Source organism: Aplysia californica, unplaced genomic scaffold (genome assembly GCF_000002075.1).
Source record: "Aplysia californica isolate F4 #8 unplaced genomic scaffold, AplCal3.0 scaffold00399, whole genome shotgun sequence".
NCBI lineage: Eukaryota > Metazoa > Mollusca > Gastropoda > Aplysiida > Aplysiidae > Aplysia > Aplysia californica.
In genome coordinates this window covers 257,212-277,799 of record NW_004797669.1, presented here as the reverse complement: position 1 = coordinate 277,799, position 20,588 = coordinate 257,212, and the positions used below count along the sequence as shown (strand labels likewise).

Sequence of the window (20,588 nt, the reverse complement as noted above, 5' to 3'; positions counted from 1 at the left end):
CACACACACACACACACACACACACACACACACACATTTTTCTTTGTATATTACTCTCTAGTAACACTTTTAATCTTTGGCAATTCTATGACATGTTTGTATTTCACGTGCCGTGGAACTCTTACTAAAACTAAACTAAAAGCTCTCTTAGCACTAAACGAACAACAGTTATAGCATCAGTGTACTGTTCTTTACTCAAACAAACTTTTTCACAAAAGACATGTTGGTGGTTGGTGGGTGCTCTGGTGTGGTTTGCTCCTTCTTTCCCATCAAACATCCATCGTCCTTTTTTCCCCTCCTTCTATTTTGTTTTTGCTACTCTCTTGTAAGATCTCCAATCTTCGGCACTTATATGACCTTATTGTGTTGGAAGTGCCGTAAAACTCCAACAAAAGCTAAAACTTCTCCTCAAAACGCATCATTTAATCATTTGTTTGTTTGGTCTCCAGGTACCACCGCCATCCGGTCAGTGTTGCAGAAAGATGACCACATCTTCGCCATCCACGTGTTGAATCCTCGTGAAGACATGGGCCTCCCGGAAGACTACGAGAATGAGCTTCAGCAAATGGAAGAAACCAAGGGCGCGGACAGAGCGGAACTCTCCACTGCAGACAAATCGGAAACCGAAAAGTCTGAGAAAGGTGCGCCTTTTCCTTCCTATACCATATTCTTATACGTTATGTGTGGATTCTTATTAAACAGTGTTAAATTTAATCGGGACTTTCCTTTTTTTTTCAGTTTGTGTCAGAGTTTCTATGTAAGGTTTCTTATGGAATTGGTGAAATTTAATCAGGATTTTCTCATTTCCTTCTCATTTACATTAGCATTTTTATTTGAGGATTTATATCAGACTATCTGAAATTAAAACAGAACTTATCATTTTGTTCTCCTTTTCACTTGCAATGCTTGAGCTTGACAGATATGTTTTCCGTTTTAGCAAAATTATGAAAACTAGAATTCTAATATGAGCATTCTTATCAAGGGATGTGATATGCAATCCTGACGTTCTTATTTCTTTCCACTTTACAGGGGAATTCGTATATGAGGATTCTTATCAAAACGTATAAAATTTATTGAAAACTTTCTTTTTTCTTTCCATTTTTCTCCAGCAATGGTTTTTCTAAAATTATATGTTCTCCATTTATGCAAACTAGATAATACCAGAATTTTTATGTAAGGATTGTTATTAAAATTTAATTCTTTTAATACTCAGTATATTAGGATTTTTCATAAAGAGTGTAAGATTTAATCAGGACTTCTTATCTGAACTTCTCATCAAATTGTGTGGAATTAAATCTTGAACATTCTTATTTTATTCTATTTTATACCAAAATCTCAAATGAGGATTGTTACCAAAGTGTGTGAAATTTCATCAGGACGTTTCTGTTTCTTTCCACTTTTCATCAGAGGAGACTGAGAAAGACGATGGCAGTGAGAAGGAGAAGGCAAGCGAGGAAACGGAGCCAGAGGTTCGAGTCCGTCGGCCAGCAGTCAGCCAGTTTGGCTCCGTCACTGCTCAGCTCTCCGACGGAATGGTGCTGGCTCTCAGTCAGTTTGGATCCTCTGGAGAATCTTACTGTAAGGATTATTGTAATGATGATATTATAATTGGTCGCTTTTAAGCACAAGGGGACTATCCCGAAAAATGCGATTTTGAGAAAATCGAAGGTAAAGTTTTTGCCCCTCGTTCAGTTAAGAAACAGGGAGAGTTTTCTCTATAACCAAACAAATATATACACAAAGGAACCAAACTTCTCCTATAGGTAGGGCAATTCCCACTTTTAGTATAGGTCAAGATTTCTAAAAAAAAACAAAACCTGGGTAAACCTGCTTGCCCTTAAAAGCGACCCATTTTAATTATTAATGTTTTGCGCCCCCACCAATGTATTATAGATTGATTCAGGGAGGGGGGCTGTTTTGACCTCACCTGTCAGGGCCAGCCAGTATTGAGGGGGATACAACATCCCAGGAGACAGATGGAGGTACTTTATAGAAAGCCTTTCTTTATAATGTACATTAAAAGCAAAGGTGGCATAATTTTATGAATTTGTTGCTCACAAGGAGTTACTATAGTTACCAAAGAGAAACAGGATGTTGTTGATGATATTACCCGGTAACTGTGTAACTGAAAGAAATGACTCAACTTTTTTTCTGATCTAAAACTGTTGCCAATATCTTTCTTTGGGTCCTCTATGAAAATTTTTCCACAGGACACTGATACACATCCATTCGAACATTTATTTAACTATGAAATAAGCCCTTTTGAAAGTTATATCAAGCAGGGAATGTTTTTTTTTTCTTGCTGATTGACATTTTTTCAAGAAATTATACACCACTGGAGTGTTAGACCCTGAATTTTATGTCTTTTGCTTGGATTTCTACAGTGAAGCCGTATGAGCCTGCTCTGTACGTACCACCCGCGACCACAGAGACACCGTCTCTCCCCCAGCCCACGGCCAGCTCACCGTCCAAGGGCAAAAAAGATGCAGGGAAAAAGGGAGTGCCTACTCCTGAGCCTGAAAAACTACCCGTGAGTTCACTTTCTTTTTTTTTTTATCTCCGTCTTTCCCTGTTACCCCTTTATCTGTTCACATTTTTGTTTTCCTCGTCTCTTTTTATTGATATATCTTTCTTTACCTTCCCCCCCCCCTCCTCTCTCTCTCTCTCTCTCTCTCTCTCTCTCTCTCTCTCTCTCTCTCTCTCTCTCTCTCTCTCTCTCTCTCTCTCTCTCTCTCTCTCTCTCTCTCTCCCTCCCGCCTTCCCTCCTTCCCTCCCTCCCTCCCTCCCTCTCTCTCTCTCTCTCTCTCTCAGTCTCTCAAATCAGTATTCTAGGTCACATGCACACACTCTCATGTACTTTCCATTTAGAAATATTTTCTGTTCTTTTTATCTCATTTCCTTCTTGACCATTTATCTCCCTCAGATCTCCCTATATCTGTCTCTCTCTCTCAATCGCTCCCTTCCCGCCCCCTGCTTCTAAAAGTTTATAAACGCGATCAGAAATCTCGTACCTACTTTGTCCCACATTCAACCAGAACAAAACGACTGTTCGGTGTCTGGGTTTCAAATTTAGCTTCTTGCATGGGTTTTTTTTTCATTTGTTTTGCTGTCTTGCCATTCATCAGCACTGAATGACCCCACCATATGCAGACATGCTACTATTTACTCAAAGCTTAACACTTTGCAGTCACACAGCCAGTAGTACAAAATACCCCACCCTGGTCACCCAGCTAGGAGAGTGACTGCAGTGGACTTCTCGGTCCTACTGCTTCAAGTGACCAGAACGGATAATTTTCACCATTGCATTCTTGCGACAAGTGACCGCAAAGTGATAAATCTGTCATCTTTTCTTTCTTTTAGACTGATGAGGAACCAGTGGAGGAGGAGAAGAAAGATGAAGAGAAGCCGATCCCAAAACAAGAATTCCAGGAGCTCTTTGTCACTTGTCCTGATGGTCTGGCTATCAAGTACTTCCTGCAGAGTTCTGTTGGTAAGGTGTTCAAGAGTAGCAAAGTTAGGTTATTTTTGTTAAAAGTGTCCATCCTGTGCTTTTGGTACCATTATAAGTATGTTGGTATGGTCGTAAAAAGTAGAGATTTTTTTTTTGGATTTCAGTTGCCAAGTGTTATGACTGAGTTTTGAAAAGTGTGCACCATAATGTTAGTTATATCAAATGTTACTATGATTAGAGAAAATGAATATTTTTCAAAATTTGACAGAACTTATGCATGTGGTTCTTTGCTCCTGATGAGAATTTTTGTTGAGTGTGCCTACTTTTGGTATCATTGTCAAAACTTAGGTTGTTTTTTTAAAGTGTGTCTGAATTTTTGTTTTCAAAGCTTTTATATATGGTTGTATGCTCCTTACAAGAGTTTTTGTTCTCAACTTGTTATTTCGTTCTTGGTGTGGAAAGGTCATAAAAGATTTAAGTGTAATAAGGTAAAAGAATTAGGAGGGAAGAGGTTGAATCAATGAAACTGATCATCCTGTGGTGAACTACATAAATAAAACATTGCCCTGTAATGTAATTGGAAAGAAAACTTCACTCCTTTTCTGTGTTCTATAAGGGTGAACAAATTTCAAAAGTTTATTTCATCCCAGAGTTTACAGATTTTAAAGTATTAACAGTCTAGCTGGGATGTTGTACCCCACTCAGCCCAGGTTGGCCCCAACAGGTAGGGTTAAAGCAGACTGCCTCTGAAGTCATCTAAATTATGTCAATGGGGCTGTAAAACATTTACAAATTCAATTACAGGTGAACTTATTATTCTCCACATTTTTCCAGGTGTGGTGCCGGCTTCTAGCGAAGAGCGACAGCTGGCAGTGAGACAGAGTTATCCTTTCAAGACCAAAGGTGTGCAGGAATGTGAATCGGCGCGGCGCAAGTACGTCCAGACAGAAGTGTCGCGGGTCATTACGGCCGACGGAACGGTTGTGAAGAACATGATTGACGGCTCTGTGGAGGTAGGCTTCCTTGCTTTTTGTTTCTTTGTTTTGATGTTGTTGTTGTAGTTATTATGGATCCAGCAACAAATTTGTTTCGAGAAAAAATTATGTGATTGGGCAAGATTTTCGAAGTAAATAATTTTGTTTCAATGCAGGTGTTTTCCTAGGCTCAGGATGCTAAGATTTGGGTTAAATAAGCTTCAGGAACCCAGAGCTCAAAGGGTTAATATCTCCATCTGTTTGCTGGGATGTTGATCCCATTAGCTCTGGAAAGTAGGTAGGGTCAAAACAACCAGTTTGATCTAACTTGTGTCAAAGTGGGCATAAAAATGCAGCCTGACTTGAAAAACTGATCTACATTGTGTTGGTGGAGGTATAAAGAAATACAATAACGCGTACAATCTGTCGCAGGTTCTGAGTGCTGATGGAACGGTCAGTGTGTTTACTGGTCAGTGGCAACTACCGTCAAGCCGGGCCAGCTCCCCAGCTCGCAGTGTTAAGAGTGGAGTGGACCAGGGCCGAGATACTCCCACCAAAAAAGGTACAGTAGTTTCTGGGTGGGTTTTTTTCAGAGTTTGTGAAATGAAAAAAAAAAAAAGCCCAACGTAAATGACATGGTATTGAAAGAAGCTAAAGTCATCTGAGCCTTTGGTTTGGTTCAGACAAGACTTAATAACTGCTGGTAAAGCCTGTTTGATTCAGCACTTTACTGTTTTTTCTTCGTCAGTTTTGTTTAATTAGCTGCTAACTTTTTCTCTTTCCACAATTTTTTTTTATCCATGTTCTTTGGACACACTATGCTGTCGATCGGGAAATATAGGATATTTTTCTATCAGTTTTGTTTGACCAGTGTCTTTGTTTAGTCCAAGTTCTTTGTTTGAATTCATGTTCTTTGAATCCATGCCCTCTGTTCACATCCATGTTCTTTGTTCACATCCATGTTCTTTGTTCACATCCATGCCCTTTGTTCACATCCGTGTTCTTTGTTTGAAATCCATGCTCTTTGTTCACATCCGTGTTCTTTGCTTACATCAATATGTTTCATTTAAATTGAATCCATGTTCCTTCTCCAAAACACAGGTCGATTGTCGGGAAATAAAGGGGGCTCCCGCAAGCCTGCCCAGGCTGAGCCAGAGCTGGAGGAAGAGCTGAAGCTGACGAGCTCCGTGGGAAACTGGGTCATCACCTACCCTAGTGGGGAGAGGCTGCAGGTTACCAAGGAAACGGGAGACTGCGTGGAGCTCGCTTCAGTCCCGATATGTATAGCCACCGACCCAGACTCACAGCAGGTGCGTCGGGTGTTTGTAACCCTCTTTGAGGTGTGGGTCTGATCTTCTCTGAGATCGCTGGGTGCAGTAATCTATGATTTTAAAATGTTCGAGCTAGGTGTTTCAGATCAAAGAACTTCTCCACTTTAGCAGTGAGCACTTATTGGGAAAGTTCCTTTGGTTATTGGTTTTCTAGTTCACATTGTATTGTCACCCAAAAATGATACTGTCGTGTCCAAAATTTCTAAACTTTTTTTTTTTTCTTGAACTCTCTTGCAATTTTATCACAAATGCTGTATAGTTTCTACCAGTGTTGGCCTAGTTGAAAAAGAATTGTTTAACCCTTTTGCATCAATCTGAGCTCTTTATTCTGAAAATCGCACTGATGTTAAAATGTGAAAAATGTAAAAAAATCTTTATTTTGACCCATATCCTTTCTGGGCAATTCTGTATATGGAAGTGGGCTGACAAAATGAGTTACTTCTCAGATTCGAACCCTATTGAAATAGATGCAGCATGCTTATGGGTGAAGTTTTTACAATTTATAAGTGTGAAATAATGAAAAGCATGTTAGACTTAAAGAATATGGCATAAATAGAAAATCTACTAATGTGACCCTAGTTTAGATTTTTGGCCACTCTCTCCTTTTGTGGAATGTGAGAAGTAACTCATTTGGTCAGCACGCCTCACATATATATATATATATATATATATATATATATATATATATATATATATATATATATATATGTGTGTGTGTGTGTGTGTGTGTGTATGTAATACAAATCTTGTCATTTTTCCCCATATACCAGACGATGGCGACCCGTGACGATCATGTGATCACTGTCAGCTACCCTGACGGCACCACGGTGGTGGAGCATGCGGACGGCACCCGCATCACCGTGTACTACCGAGAGTCCACCATTGCCAGCTCGGAGAATGATGGTGAGTGAACAATGATAGTAATAACAATAGTAATAATAATTGTAATAATAATGATAATAATAGAAATAATAATAGTAATAATAATAATAGAAATAATAGTAATAATAATAATAATAATAATAATAATAAAATAATAATGATAATAATAATAATAGAAATAATATTAATAGTAATAATAATAACAATAATAGTAATAATAATAATAATGATAATAGTAATGATAATAATAATGATAATAGTAATGATAATAATAATAATAATAATAATAATAATAGATTACATCTATATAGCACCCTATACCATGCGCGTATAAGCTCTGAGTGCTTTACCTCAATCGCCTGATCACTGAAAAGTAATAATTCTTTAACTCAGGAAGAAATATTTCTCAGTAACAAGAAAAAACCAGTTCAACCACTTAAAGAAAAACCATCACAACCATACATTAATTATATTTACACCTAAGGAAAGCTTTAAAAACAAAACATATCAGCTCTTATTGACATAGCGCAACTAAGAATTAAACAAATTGTGTTGCCTTGCTCTGACACTGTGTCTATAAGGCTCTGGACATTCGATTTTAAAATATTTTTCTTATTGAAATAATAATTATGCAGATGATTTCCATAGCGCCAACTCCCATACAATACAGCTCTGCGGGTTGTTGGTTGGTGCTCTGGTGTATGGTCCCGATCTCTCCTCCCTTTTTTTGTGTTTGTTACCCTCTTGTAACACTTCTAATCTTAGGCACTTGTTATGACCTTATCGTGTTGAAAGTGCCGTAAAACTCTTACTGCAACTAAAGTACACCTCTAGCTGCTTTACAATACCTTAATACAACACAGAACACAAGTGAATGAGCATGCATTTTATTGCCATGTGTTTACATATATAGACTGCACCATTGTAGAATTGCTCAAGTCATTCCCCGGGGGTTTCCAGACACTGCAGTTATTCAAATAAGAACATCAAGATCAAGGGGAACATTTTACAAAATGTGTCACGACGCGGTGGAATCAGGCGCTCATCAATATTTTGGGCATGTGCAGTTATTGGCATCATCTAAAGGCTTGTTCACTTGTCTACCTTTTAAAGAAAAAATACTCATTTATTGACTTGAAATAAAATGTGAGATTTTTTTTATTGAAGGAGGAGGAGGTCACCTGGTTTGAGCGATAAAGTTAGCAAGAAAATGGCGAGCAAAGTTTAGAGACATCCAAAGCTTGAGAGTCCTAGGATACTTAAATTTTACATTTCGTTTGTCTTTAATCAACGTTTTTAGTAACATCCACGCAGTAATATGTTTTTAAATGGACGTAAAAGGTGTTGGTCCATAAAACAAAAATTCAATAAAAATTGCCAAAGTAGCTGAAAAATGCCGGTTTCTTTGATTTAATTATTTTGACGAGTGCTTGATTTACCACGATGCCTCACACATGACGCGTGCATTGTAGTTTCATTCTGTTTCCCTTATTTCCTTTCTAATTTTTTAACTGGAAATAACGAGTGGCAAGTAATGCTCATCATTTGGATGCTCTTTTTTCTTCTAAATTTTCTCGAAGGATAATAGGACATACTTTACTGTTAGCGTAATTTACTGTATGTTTTTTTTCAATAGAGACTCCCACTGATATGAACATGCAGACCCTCAAGTTTGTCAAAGTGGAGTGCCCGGCTTTTGCCACTGTGGAGTTCAACACGGCGACGTCGGAGAACCTAACAGTGTTTGGCAGTGGTACCAGCATCAATGTCTTCCCCGACGGCTATTATATCCTGCATCACAGTTCAGGCGGAAGGGTGGAGGTGAGTCGTAGCTCTGTCTCCCTCTCACTATCTCTCACTTTTTCTCTCTCTCTCTCTCTCTTTCTATTTTTCTTGCTGTCTCTCTCTCTCTCTTTCTCTCTCTCTCTCTCTCTTTCTCTTTCTCTCTTTCTCTCTCTCTCTCTCTCTCTCTCTCTCTCTTTCTCTCTCTCTTTCTCTCTCTCTCTTTCTTGTTCTCTCTCTCTCTCTCTTTCTCACTGTATCTCATACCCACACAAACAAATACACACGCACTCACACTCAAACACTCACACACACACACACACACACACACACAGCGCGCGCATGCGCACACATGCACCTGCACACACACACATGCAATATATACATGCTGAGACATACACACACACGTACACACATGCACACACTACAAACAAACAAACAAACACATGCTCGTGCACGTACCCTAGGCCTATATTCTTGTACCTCACACACCCTGTCCCTCTCAGGTGGACACGGAAGGTACGATGGTCTACTTCCCTCGAAGAAGCCGCTTCCTGGAACATTTGATGCCGGAGAGAGAGCTGCAGTACGTCTTGCGGCACAATGCTGATGTCATTATGGAGACGGTGGATCCGGATGGAAACGTTTTCAACGTACGCTCTACCGGAGACTTCAATGTCATTCCCGTGCAAGGCGACGAAGCTCTCTCTGACGACAGCGATGAACTGAACAATGGCAAGGTGAAAGATAACTTCTCTTTTTTTCAGTTCAGTCTTGAAAAGCTATTGATTTTAGATTATTGTTTGATTGTCTTCCTTTTCAATGTGTTTTATTTTATTATTTACTTTTTCATTTGTTTTTCTGTTGAATTTCCATTTCAAAGTCTTCATGTATATTTGGTTTTTGTTAAAGTTTAGCTATACATATTAATTATGAGTTCTTATTCTGAACGTGCCATTGACACTGTAAAGTGTTTAATTCTGATTATGAAATGTTTTGTATTTTTGGACTTTCCAAATTTGTAATAATTTGGTTGCCTTCCTTTTTTATGTGTGTGTGTGTGGTGGGGGGGGGGAGGGGGGGAGGGGGGTGGTTGGGTGTTTTTTTTGGTAGTGTTCATTCTATAAGCAATAACGGCTGAAAGTGAATATGAACAGTTTTCACAAATATATCTAAATTTTCACCACAACAGAGCTTGAGTAGTTATACATTTTGTTTAATTGTTTTTTAAAAAGATATATTATATTGCTCAGAACTTTAATAGTGATACATTTTATTTTTGTTTTCCTTTGAAAGGAGAAAAAAATTTCTCAGTACGGCCAGCATGCCCCTCGTTTCTTCATAATCCATGCGGACGGCAGCGGTACCGAACTGTTGCGGTACCAGGATGTCGCCGAGTATTTGATGATGTCCGAACAGAATCCGGCCACCGCTGTCCTCAAAGACTCATTGCCCGAGCATCCGGGTGTGACAGGCATCACCATACTCAAGCCGTACCTGTCTGGTTTGTCGGAGAGGTGGTTCAAGCGCTACGATCAGGAGTCCATTGTTCCTCAGGGCATAAGGTGAGCTTTTTAACTCTAAAGCCCCTGTTACATGCAACGATAAATTGTGTCAGATTTGTCATATGTGAGAACTGTCCATTTTATCGAGCTGTGTAGTCTGTTTAGACGTTCCAATCTATCGTCTAGTTTTCTTTCGATCAGGGAGATTCCTGGTCTTTGACTTGATACACAACTTCACCATTATTGATCAACCAAATTATAAAAATGCTAAAATATACGTAATAACGCATTAAATCAGGTTCCCCGAGAGCAACTTTGCTTATTTTGAGACGCTGATTCCAAATTTAAAGTCAGCTTTTAAGTACGATAATTGTTTTTAAAATTTTGAACCGTAAGTTTAATCCTGCTCGGCGGTAAATTTCAAAGTGATTCTACATCACAGTGCGTCTCCCCCAAATCTGACTGTGATCGCACGAAAAATATCAAGCAGCGCTTGATTTCTCGACCGAGTCTCCAAGCCATCGTCCGATTGTCCAAACTTTGTACAATTTTGTGGTTACACCTGATGATTTGTCTCATGATCAATAGATCGTCCAGTTTTTTTACAATTTATTGTTGTGTGTATATGTAACCGAGGCTTTAGTCCACGTAACAGACACATACGTCCGATCAGCAGCAGACCACCAAAGCCAATAATGCTGCACATTTCAAACCATCATACACAAATCAGAAACACGAATTTGCATATTTCATAACAGGCATATTGTTGCCTGCCTTCTTAAAGTTTCAGATAAAGAAAACAAAAATGAAAAATATGTATGAATATAAGGAAATTTTGATTCTTTTTTTTTAAGTATCCCAAAACAACTCGTCTTCAAACGTTCTAAATGCGCATCCTCAAAGAATTGTACTATACTTATCTGCATGTGGTTCTGTTTATAGGCACAACTCCTCTCTTCCACGACCAGAATTTGTCTCATAGACTGAAGTAGAGGCCTCAAGTCATCTTAATCCTTATTTCTTCTTTTTCGCTGAAGAAATTAAAACAAATATTCTCCTATGCAAATGCATTGGTCATGGTCAGACTCTGACATGACGAAGGAACTAATATTATTATTATTATTGCCATTACTATCTGTCCATTGGGGCAGGGTGGGGATGGGGGGGGGGGCATACAAGACTAGATATATGAGGGAAAGGTTATGGGTTTGATACTTAATGTCTTCTCGAAATGGGATATTATGTATCATGTCAGAATGGTGCTTCGCCCTCTTTGCCTTTTTCACCTTCGCTGTAAAAAGGATCTTTATGCAACTATCAGTGTGGAGTAATAGATTCAAAGCTCTATTTTCTTTTTTAAAAATTGTTATTGTTAATGTTTTGTATCTGCATTGACACAATTGAGATCAGTCAGGAGGCTAACTGCTTTGACTCTGCCTGTGTTTTTTCCTTCTCTCTTTCTCTGTCTATCGCTCATCTCTCTGTCTGTCTGTCTGTCTCTCTCTCTCTCTCTCTCTCTCTCTCTCTCTCTCTCTCTCATCTCATATACTCAAATTCGGGGATGTTAAATCGCGATATCTATCTCCCTCTCCCCCCAAAAAAACGCTGTAACAACACCAAACAACATCAGTTGACCAACCGAACCACCTTCATCTCCTGTCTTCCCTCTCTAGGTGCCGAGACTTGAAGACCTTGCCCCCGCGGGAGTTCAAGAGGCCCGGCCCTCAGTTTGGCACCAACGTGGGCCATGGTCTGAACGTCGGGGCGGCGGGGAAAGGCCCCACTCGCATCCCCATCCTTAAGTGTCCCAACAAACTGGAGCTACGGCAGGTGGTGCAGTACAGGCCCGTCTCCGAGCAGCTCCGAACCAGGTCTGTCTGTCTGTCTGTCTGTGTGTCTGTTTGTCTTTCTGTTCATCTGTCTGTCTGTGTGTCTGTCTGTCTGTGTGTCTGTCTGTCTGTGTGTCTGTTCATCTGTCTGTCTCTGTGTTTGTCTCTGCGTGTTTGTCTGTCTGTCTGTCTGTCTATCTGTCTGTCTGTCTGTCTGTCTATCTGTCTGTCTGTCTGTTTGGAGGGGGGTGCATTGTAGACTATGTTCATAAGTGAAAGGTAGTGAGTTTGATGGTTGACTCTGAAAGTAGGATAGTATTGTTTTTATTTGTATCCTGTAGAAAGGAGATTTGGCCTTTTTCTTCAGTTACATTGTACCATTTCTAGAAAACAAGAACGAATTTCTTCAATTCATTGTTAATATTGGTGTGATGGCATCTTTTAACTGGAGTTCAGCTTTTAGAGGTAGTAAAACGGGGTGGAAGGGAAAATTTATAAAGTATTGTTAGTGTATTTATGCCCCCAGCGGCACAATTTAAATCATTTAGGCAAGGTCAGTATGGGCTTAAAGGGAAACAAGGTCCCATTAAAAAACCAAGGTACTCAATGAAGATTCTCCCCACTCAGGAATTGAACTTGGTCTCCTGTGTGTGATCGCAAAGTGACTGAACGCTACACCTCAGATTTTTGTGGGCAGTTTCTTGTTTCCACAGTTCAGTTTAGTAAGAGTTTTACCACGCTCGCAACTGCATAAGGTCTTATGAGCATTTCCACAGTTTTTGCAGTATCTGGTTTACATTTTTCCTCTATACCAATACTTGTGGTGTTGATGGCCTTGTAGTTAGGCTACCTGACTCGTAATCGGGAGGTTGCTGGTTCGGGGGTTCGAGCCTCAGGCCTGCCGATGTGTCCTTGAGAAAGGCACTTTACTTGAATTTTCCTCTCTTCACCTAGGTGGGAATGGGTACCTGGCCATAAACAGCAAAAGATCTTGTCAGTATGTTAGTGTTTTAGCGCTTATAAATAGCTGCTTGCACTGTATGCTTCCCTGGAAGTTGAGGTTGTTTGAGAATGCTCTCAGGTCTGCTGGGGTAATAGTATAGATTGTGAAGTGCATAGAGCTTGCTGTTGAGAGGGGATTTGCACTATACAAATGCTATCTACTTAATGCGTCAGTTACACTGATTTACCTTTTCTCACAGGCTTCAGACAGGTCTGCGGGAGTACGCGGAGGCGGTCGTGGGTCGCATGCGGGCCGAGACTCTTATGAGTGTCGGAGATCCTCGCTCTGAGGACGAGAAAATCCTGGCGCAGGATCTGAAGAGCTTGGCGGACTCACAAAGAGCGGAGACTCGCGACTGTGAGCCAGGTAAGTGCTTTTCCTAATGTTGACTCTTTGTATACTGAAGGCTACTCCATGTTTGTATTATCGTTTAGCCAATAATTTTTCTACCTCTCGACTTTCCCCATCACTCCACTCTTTTTTTAAAACTATTTTTGTTTTAATAAAAATAAGCATTAAACTGAGTTTCATTATGGATACTATTTCACAAATGAGTGTTTTATGTGTTGTAATGTGAGCCAATGGCCAGCTAGGTAGGCTACTGGGCTGATAGGACTTTGTAAAAATTCTGAGGTAGCGATTTATAAAACCAACCTGAACATAGTCTCACTCTAGATGTGGCTTGCTATCACTGTCCTGACTATGAACGTTGTTTACATTTTCAGACCATGTCAAGTCAGTGTACGAGAAGGCTGTGGCCCCACCCCCTTCCAGCCCACCACCCACACCCCAGGCAAAGAGAACGCTGGCAGACTGGGAGAGAGACAGGAGGGAGCTGGAGGAGGAGAAAAATGCCAAGAACAAACTGGAGCGCAAGAGTATAGAGCCTTACTTTGAGAGTGAGCTGGGCAAGGCTTTCCTGCTCACTCAGGTAATTTTGTGAGAGATACTAGGATCAGGGGGGGGGGAGGGGAGAGAGTGAGGGTGGGGGAGGGGGAAGAGGAGTGAGAGAGAGAGGATGGGGGGAGGGGGAAGAGGGGAGAGAGAGGGTGGGAGAGGGGAGTGGAGGGGAGAGAGGCTGGGGAGGAGGGCAGGGGAGGGGCACCATTGGACTGGAAGATGGAAGTCATTTTGTTTTCATTTCATCTCTTATCGCTTTTTCTTTTTAAGGGTGGCAAATGTTGCTAATTAGTTGAAAGACATGGAGTTGGAAGGTGTCACTGGAAAATCCTGTTTCTTTTCTTTCCCTTTTCTTTTTGTCTGTCCTCCTTGCTTTTTCCCTCCAGTGGATGACTGTTGTTTTTCAAAGTGCTTCTTTTTGTTCAGTCTAAACTATAGATGTAATGGCTGCTCCATTTTCCCTTGTCTCCAATATTTTTGTCATGACGCAGTGGAATCAGGTGTTGTCAATTAATACGGTTTTATAATATATTATTATGAAGGGCCAGGAAAATGCCGGTTTCTTTGATTTAATTTTTTTGATGAGCAACTAATTTCACCACAATGTCTCACATATAAGTTTACCCTTTCCTGTCCACATTACATACAGAGTCCTCTCTGTGCCTCACGTTTTTTTCCTCTCTTTGATCTCGCAGGCCAGTGACATGGACGAGATGATGCGTCAGCTGGCAGAAGAACCTCGCCGCGAGGCTGGGGATGCGCTGAGAGGGGACAGTAACAGTCGTCTGACCTACACTCAGAGTCCTCTCTATGCCCAGAATGTGCCTCCGTGTGAGTGTTATATATGTGAATTAACCCTTTCCTGACCACTAACATACTCACAGATCCCTCTCTACACCCAGAATGTGCCTCCGTCTGAGTGTTACAGTCAACTATGCTTGTATCGATGTCGCTGGGGGGGGGGGGGGGGGGGGGGCAGAAAAAAGATTGCTACATCCGAAGTTCGCAACAGCCGTTGGAAGAAAAATTCAAGAGGAATAATCCCAGTCCTCAACCTCACTGTAGAGTTAATATTGAGTTTCGTCACTTAAATGATAATAATAATAAATAATAAATAGCATTTGTATAGCGCATATCCCCACTCGAAAGCAAGCTCTAAGCTTATCATAAGTTATCAATAGTATCATGTGGAAGATTGCTCGCTAAGTGTCTCATGCCTCGTACTATTGTGTGAATGTGCGTAACGCTACAATACATCATTGGGTTCATCAATGCTAGGTCAAAACTAACCACGAGGAAAACATCGTTAAAACCGTTATATTTTCACTATAAATTATATGGGCTGGGGATAAGAATACGCATCACTACAGCTGCCACGACGGATGTAGTGAATTCGGTGCAACCGTTTCAATTTTATTGAGTTTGTGTTACATCGGCGCTCGTTCTATGGAAAAAGATTGTTACGTCCGAAGATCTTTTCAACCAACTTGGCTACAAGTAGAATTGACTGTATGTGAGTTAACCCTTTCCTAACCACAAACATACACACAGAGTCCTCTCTACGCCCACAATGTGCCTCCTTGTAAGTGTTTGAGTTAACCCTTTCCTGACCATATTACACTACACACAGAGTCCTACCTACGCCCAAAACATGCCTCCATGTAACTCATATGAGTTAACCCTTTCCTGAACACACCACTCGCAGAGTCCACTCTACACCCAAAAATGCCTCAGTGTAAGTGTTTGAGTTAACCCTTTCCTGACCATATTACACAGAGAGTCCTCTCTGTGCCCAGAATGTGCCTCCGTGTGAGTGTTATATATGAGTTAACCCTTTCCTGACCACAAACATTGCACACAGGTCCCTCTCTACACCCAGAACATGCCACCGTATGAGTGATTGAGTTAACCCTTTCCTGACCAGAAACATACACACAGGTCCCTCTCTACACCCAGAACATGCCACCGTATGAGTGATTGAGTTAACCCTTTCCTGACCATATTACACACAGAGTCATCTCTATGCCCACAACGTGCCTCCGTGTAAGTGTTATATATGAGTTAACCCTTTCCTGACCACAAACATACACACAGTTCCCTCTCTACACCCAAAACGTGCCTCTGTGTAAGTGTTTGAGTTAACCCTTTCCCGACCACACTACACACGGAGTCCTCTCTATGCCTAGAATAAGTAGAGCACAGATCCCTTTCAACGCCAAGAACATGTCACCGTATGAGTGTTTGAGTTAACCCTTTCCTGACCATAGTATGCACAGAGTCCTCTCTATGCCCACAATGTGCCTCCTTGTGAGTGTTATAATTAGCTAACTCTTTCCTGTCGATATTACATAAAGAAGTGGGTGGTTGGCATGTGGTCAGGTGTGGTTTGCTCTTTCTTTCCTATCCAACATCTATTGTCCTTATCTCCCCTTCTTTTTTGTGTTTGTTACTCTCTTGTAACACCTCTAATCTTCAGCACTTATATGACCTTATTGTGTTGCAAGTGACGTAAAAACTTACTAATACAAACATACTGAGTCCTCTCTAAGACCAGAACATGCCTCTGTGTAAGTGTCATATGAGTTAACCCTTTTTCTATGTCCAGAATGTTCCGCCATAGGAATGATTATTTCTGTTAACCTTTTCCTAGTCTCATTCTTAACCCTTAACCAAAAACAACTGCCCATTTATTCAACTTACTTCCAGCATTCATATTCTTTGGCTTTTAGTGGGAGACAAATTTGGAAGACCTAAAAGTATATATATATATATATATATGAAGGAGGGACTTGGATAAGGACCTAAAGCAGATGGGATACAGCTGGACAGATGTGGAGACTATAGCCCAAGACAGAAGTACAAGGAGAGTTCTTGTTGGAGGCCGATACACCAGCATGAGATGAGATAGTAGAAGGAAGAAAAGTTTCCCTAACTAGAAATGTGAGGCATCGTAGTGAAACCAGGTGCTTGTTAAAATAATACAATTGAAAGTTCCGGCATTTCTCCAAGTTTGGCCATTTTTGTCAAATTTTTATTTTTTGGCTCAACACCTTTAATCTCCATTTAAAAACACATTTCTGTGTTGGTTATTCTGAAACCAGGTGCTCGTTAAAATAATACAATTGAAAGTACCGGCATTTCTCCAAGTTTGGCCATTTTGGTCAAATTTTTATTTTTTGGCTCAACACCTTTAATTTCCATTTAAAAACACATTTCTGTGTTGGTTATTCTGAAAAAGTTGAATAAAGGCTCAAAAACGGTAACTTTTCAGTTTCCTAGGAATCAGGCTTTGGAAATCACCAAACTTTGGCGGCCATTTTCTTTCTAATTATGCCGCTGAAACCAGGTGACCCTCACCTCCTTCAATTACAAATATCTCAGCTTTTATTCAACTTGCTACCCTTTTCATCAAAAGATGGACAAATGAACAAGCTTTAAGATGATACCAACAACTCAGCTTACCCAGAAATTGATGAGTGCCTGATTCCACTGCGTTGTGACATAAATTTTTTAAAAACCAGATTGCTATTTAACTCTCTAATTCTGGATTGTCTCATCGATGGCATTTTTGGTTTCGCATCTTTGCGGTTCACTTCTTACATGGCATTTTGGGGATACCAATTTTGTCAACCCCAAGATCTACTCTTGGTCCTGTGCTACATTTACTGCCTATTCTCACCCATATTGTGATTCTCTGTCTAACTGCAAATAGTTTAGGTGCTCTCACATAGTGGCGGTGGGTGGACCAAAACTTGGGTGGGGCTTAGGTTGCTTTCTCTTCTGTACCACCAAATAGCAAGCGATAAGAACAAAACAGTGGTGATTTTTCCATACTCATGACGAGCCATGGCATTTTTAGAATCATTCAAACGAGAAGAGTCACCTTTGTCTTCCTTCTCTTTATTTTACGTTAAATTCTTCTGGATGCTGGGGACGAAACCGCTTCACCTCCAAACTTCTCTAATTAATTTTCATCTGATGAAAAAGTTGCCTAACAAGTGGTTTGATGTAATTAATAACTGTTAAATCTCAGCGGCACACACACAAACATGCATACACAGCACTCCACAAGCTGGATTAGGCCGTATAGCTGAGGAAAGTAGACAACACCTAACAAAGGTCCAATGGGAGCATAGGTATCTGTGTCACTGGGGGAAAGTGTGTTGTAAACTTTCTCCCCATTGTCAGGACTAGCACAGCGTGAGCCCTCTGTGCAGTGGGTTTTTTTCAAGTCTTCTACCTTTTTACATGAAGATTTTTATTAACGAAGGACTGTGGGAACCAGCTCATCTTTGCTGAGCCCTAAAGACATTTGATTGGCTGTAAGGTTACTATAGTTGTAAGTGGTGGCAACAGTGATTGGATACACGAGCAAGCCGCCAAGTTAATTACTCTGTGTTCTTTGCGCGCGATCATAACGGTTTTTACTGCTTATTTCGTTATTTTCATTCGCTTTGGGATAGAGTTGGGGGTGGGGAGGGGAGTTCAAGCCTGTGAGTCCTTCACTACCCTCCACCACTGCTCGCACAAAGAAATCCATCCTTATTTCACAGAACGATAACCATTTTAAGGTAACACCCTTCGTAACCTTCATGCGTAAAATTGTGGAATCCCTTGCTCATGAAAATAATTTTGTCAATGATCTATAATAATTATTTATGATAGTCAAGCCTTCCATCTAAATGTGTTCCTCAGCTCAACCTGGGGCTTCTGTACTGAGTGACCGGTCAACAACCTCAGAGTCACCTGCCACGAATGCAAACCCGAAGAATGGACAGGAGACGCCGCTGTCTTATGCAGGTGAGCTTCTCTTTGAGGCTGACTCACTAAATATTTGATTATAGTTCTCGTCAGTAGCTGTAAAGTTTCTAATGTGATGCTGACTAATTTTTGTTAATATTTTCTTTTTGATATCATGGCCTGTAGGGTTCCCTATAAATTTTATCAAACGAAAGCGTGTTACACGCTGCAAGTAACGTCTTGGAATCACAGACTCTTAAGTTTTTTTTCAATGGAGCATATTTTGCTGATTTGGAACAACCCTTTGAACCCAGGACATTCTCAAATCGCTTTCCCTAGATTGCTTGAACATGATTAGCGCCAGGTGCACTGGCTGTTCAGGATTTTGAGAAATAAGTCCAGGACTGGATTTACAGTTCTAATGGGTTTTAAAAGTTAACGTTCTTGTCTGAAAAGCAAAGAAAGAAACACAATGTGGCAGCACATTCTCTGATCATGTCCTGCTCTCGATGCCACAAGCGAGGTCCCAACAAACAGGGAAGAAACCATCACAATTAAACACCATCTGGCTGGCTGCACAGTTTCTGAGTGTGCCCCGCTTTAGATACCATTATTTAACACTCTGCAGTCACTTGGTGCAATAATCACCTGGCGCAATTTTGCGTCAGGCCGAGAAGTCTGTTGCAGTCTCTCTCCTTGCTGGGTGACCAGATGGGATATTTTGTGTGCTGTTGGTTGTCTGACTGCAAAATGTTAAGCTCTGATAGGCAGGTTAGAAGCAGCCCACCTCCAAAACTGTTTTAATTATGTCGATGGTGGAGTAAAACACTTACACATCATCATCATCATTGCCTTTCTCACCCTAGGTCAGGATATATGGCAACGAACAAACACTTTCCGCCTTTCCCTATCCTGTGCTAGCCTCTTGATGTTATTCCATGTCTTTCCACTTTTCTGTATTTCGATTGCTGTGACTCTTCTCCAGGTTCCACTTGGTCACTGTGAGTTTCAATCCAACACTTTCCTTGTTATGTAACTGTCTGACATCCAGAGAGTATGAAAACACTTACAGTTACTATTAAACATCATCTGGCTGCCAATCTAATTGCATTCTGCTTCAGGTGCCATGAGCGAGGCTCCGACACTCACGCCCTCTGGTGGAGTCCGCCCACACAACCCGACGCCGGCCCATGCCACTGGTCAGGGCAGCCCTGCCCCTATAAGGCCCAAGAACCCCACCCCAGCACATGCTGGCAAAGTCCAGACTGACCGTCCAGGTGAGATGCCTCCTCGCTTTCTTTGTTAGTAGATCTAGTGTTGTTGAACTGTTGTTTTTTTGTTTTGTCGGAGCTTTAGGCGTAGGTTAGATGGCCCTGTGGTGGTAGTAGTCATTGCAGATTGTGTAGGATATCTGTTTGTCTGTCTGTCTGTCTGTCAGCTTGCCTGCCTCCCTGTCTCTCTCTCTCCTCCCCCCTCTCCCTCTCTCTCCCCCTCCCTTTCTCTCCCCCTCCCCCTCTCTCTCCCTCTCTCTCCCAATGATCTGAATTGAGTACATAAATCATGTCTCAATTTCTCTTTCTTGTCATCTATTAGAAACCACTTTATCATGAATTTTGGTCACCAGTTTGTCTAGAGTTATCAAGAGTATTCGTACATTTTAGTTTTCTAATACTTTTTACCCTTAGAATGTTGCAGATTTTATCATATTTTTTACTCCTTCAATGCATTAACCTGTCCTGGAAGTAGTTTCCTTTTTCACTTTTCCTCTTTTCATTGATGTCTTTCTGTCAGCATTCTTAGGATTTTTTACTTTTGTGTTCTCAGTGTTTTTCTTTTTAAATGTTTTATTGAGTCTGATGTTGTGGACCACAGGTTCTTACACCCATATATGGTTGATTATTCTTGTTCTTGTTTTAATGAAACTTAGATTGTCAGTTTCCTTTCAAGGCGTTAGAATTCCTAAATTTGTTAAGTATTTTTCTTTAACGCTGTTGTTTTGCTCAACAATCTACGGCCTCTACAGGAAATCCCACGCCCAAAATAGCCCTGGGTGTGGAGACTCCGTCTGAGTACGAGCCGTCCATTGTCAGGGGAGAGTATCCCATGATTCTTGAACATCCGTGGGAGGAAGAGAGTCAGAGTCAGTGTCAGAGAGTGTCGTCATGGCCTCCCTATTCCTATCACTTTGTCC

At 40.8% G+C, this 20,588-nt stretch overlaps 1 protein-coding gene across 1 annotated transcript in view; it reads left to right on the top strand.

Moving 5' to 3' along the window:
* Window positions 1-20,588, top strand: part of LOC101860269 (sperm-associated antigen 17) — a gene marked incomplete in the record, with an annotated part of 61,954 nt that overhangs the window by 30,166 nt on the left and 11,200 nt on the right. Inside the window, 18 exon segments of the mRNA XM_035971223.1 lie at window positions 450-641; window positions 1,408-1,578; window positions 2,385-2,530; window positions 3,361-3,490; window positions 4,286-4,464; window positions 4,858-4,987; window positions 5,527-5,735; window positions 6,527-6,659; window positions 8,275-8,459; window positions 8,927-9,160; window positions 9,717-9,985; window positions 11,599-11,796; window positions 12,957-13,123; window positions 13,483-13,688; window positions 14,353-14,488; window positions 18,353-18,457; window positions 19,519-19,674; window positions 20,421-20,537. Of these exon segments, the coding sequence (XP_035827116.1) occupies window positions 450-641; window positions 1,408-1,578; window positions 2,385-2,530; window positions 3,361-3,490; window positions 4,286-4,464; window positions 4,858-4,987; window positions 5,527-5,735; window positions 6,527-6,659; window positions 8,275-8,459; window positions 8,927-9,160; window positions 9,717-9,985; window positions 11,599-11,796; window positions 12,957-13,123; window positions 13,483-13,688; window positions 14,353-14,488; window positions 18,353-18,457; window positions 19,519-19,674; window positions 20,421-20,537 (3,063 nt within the window).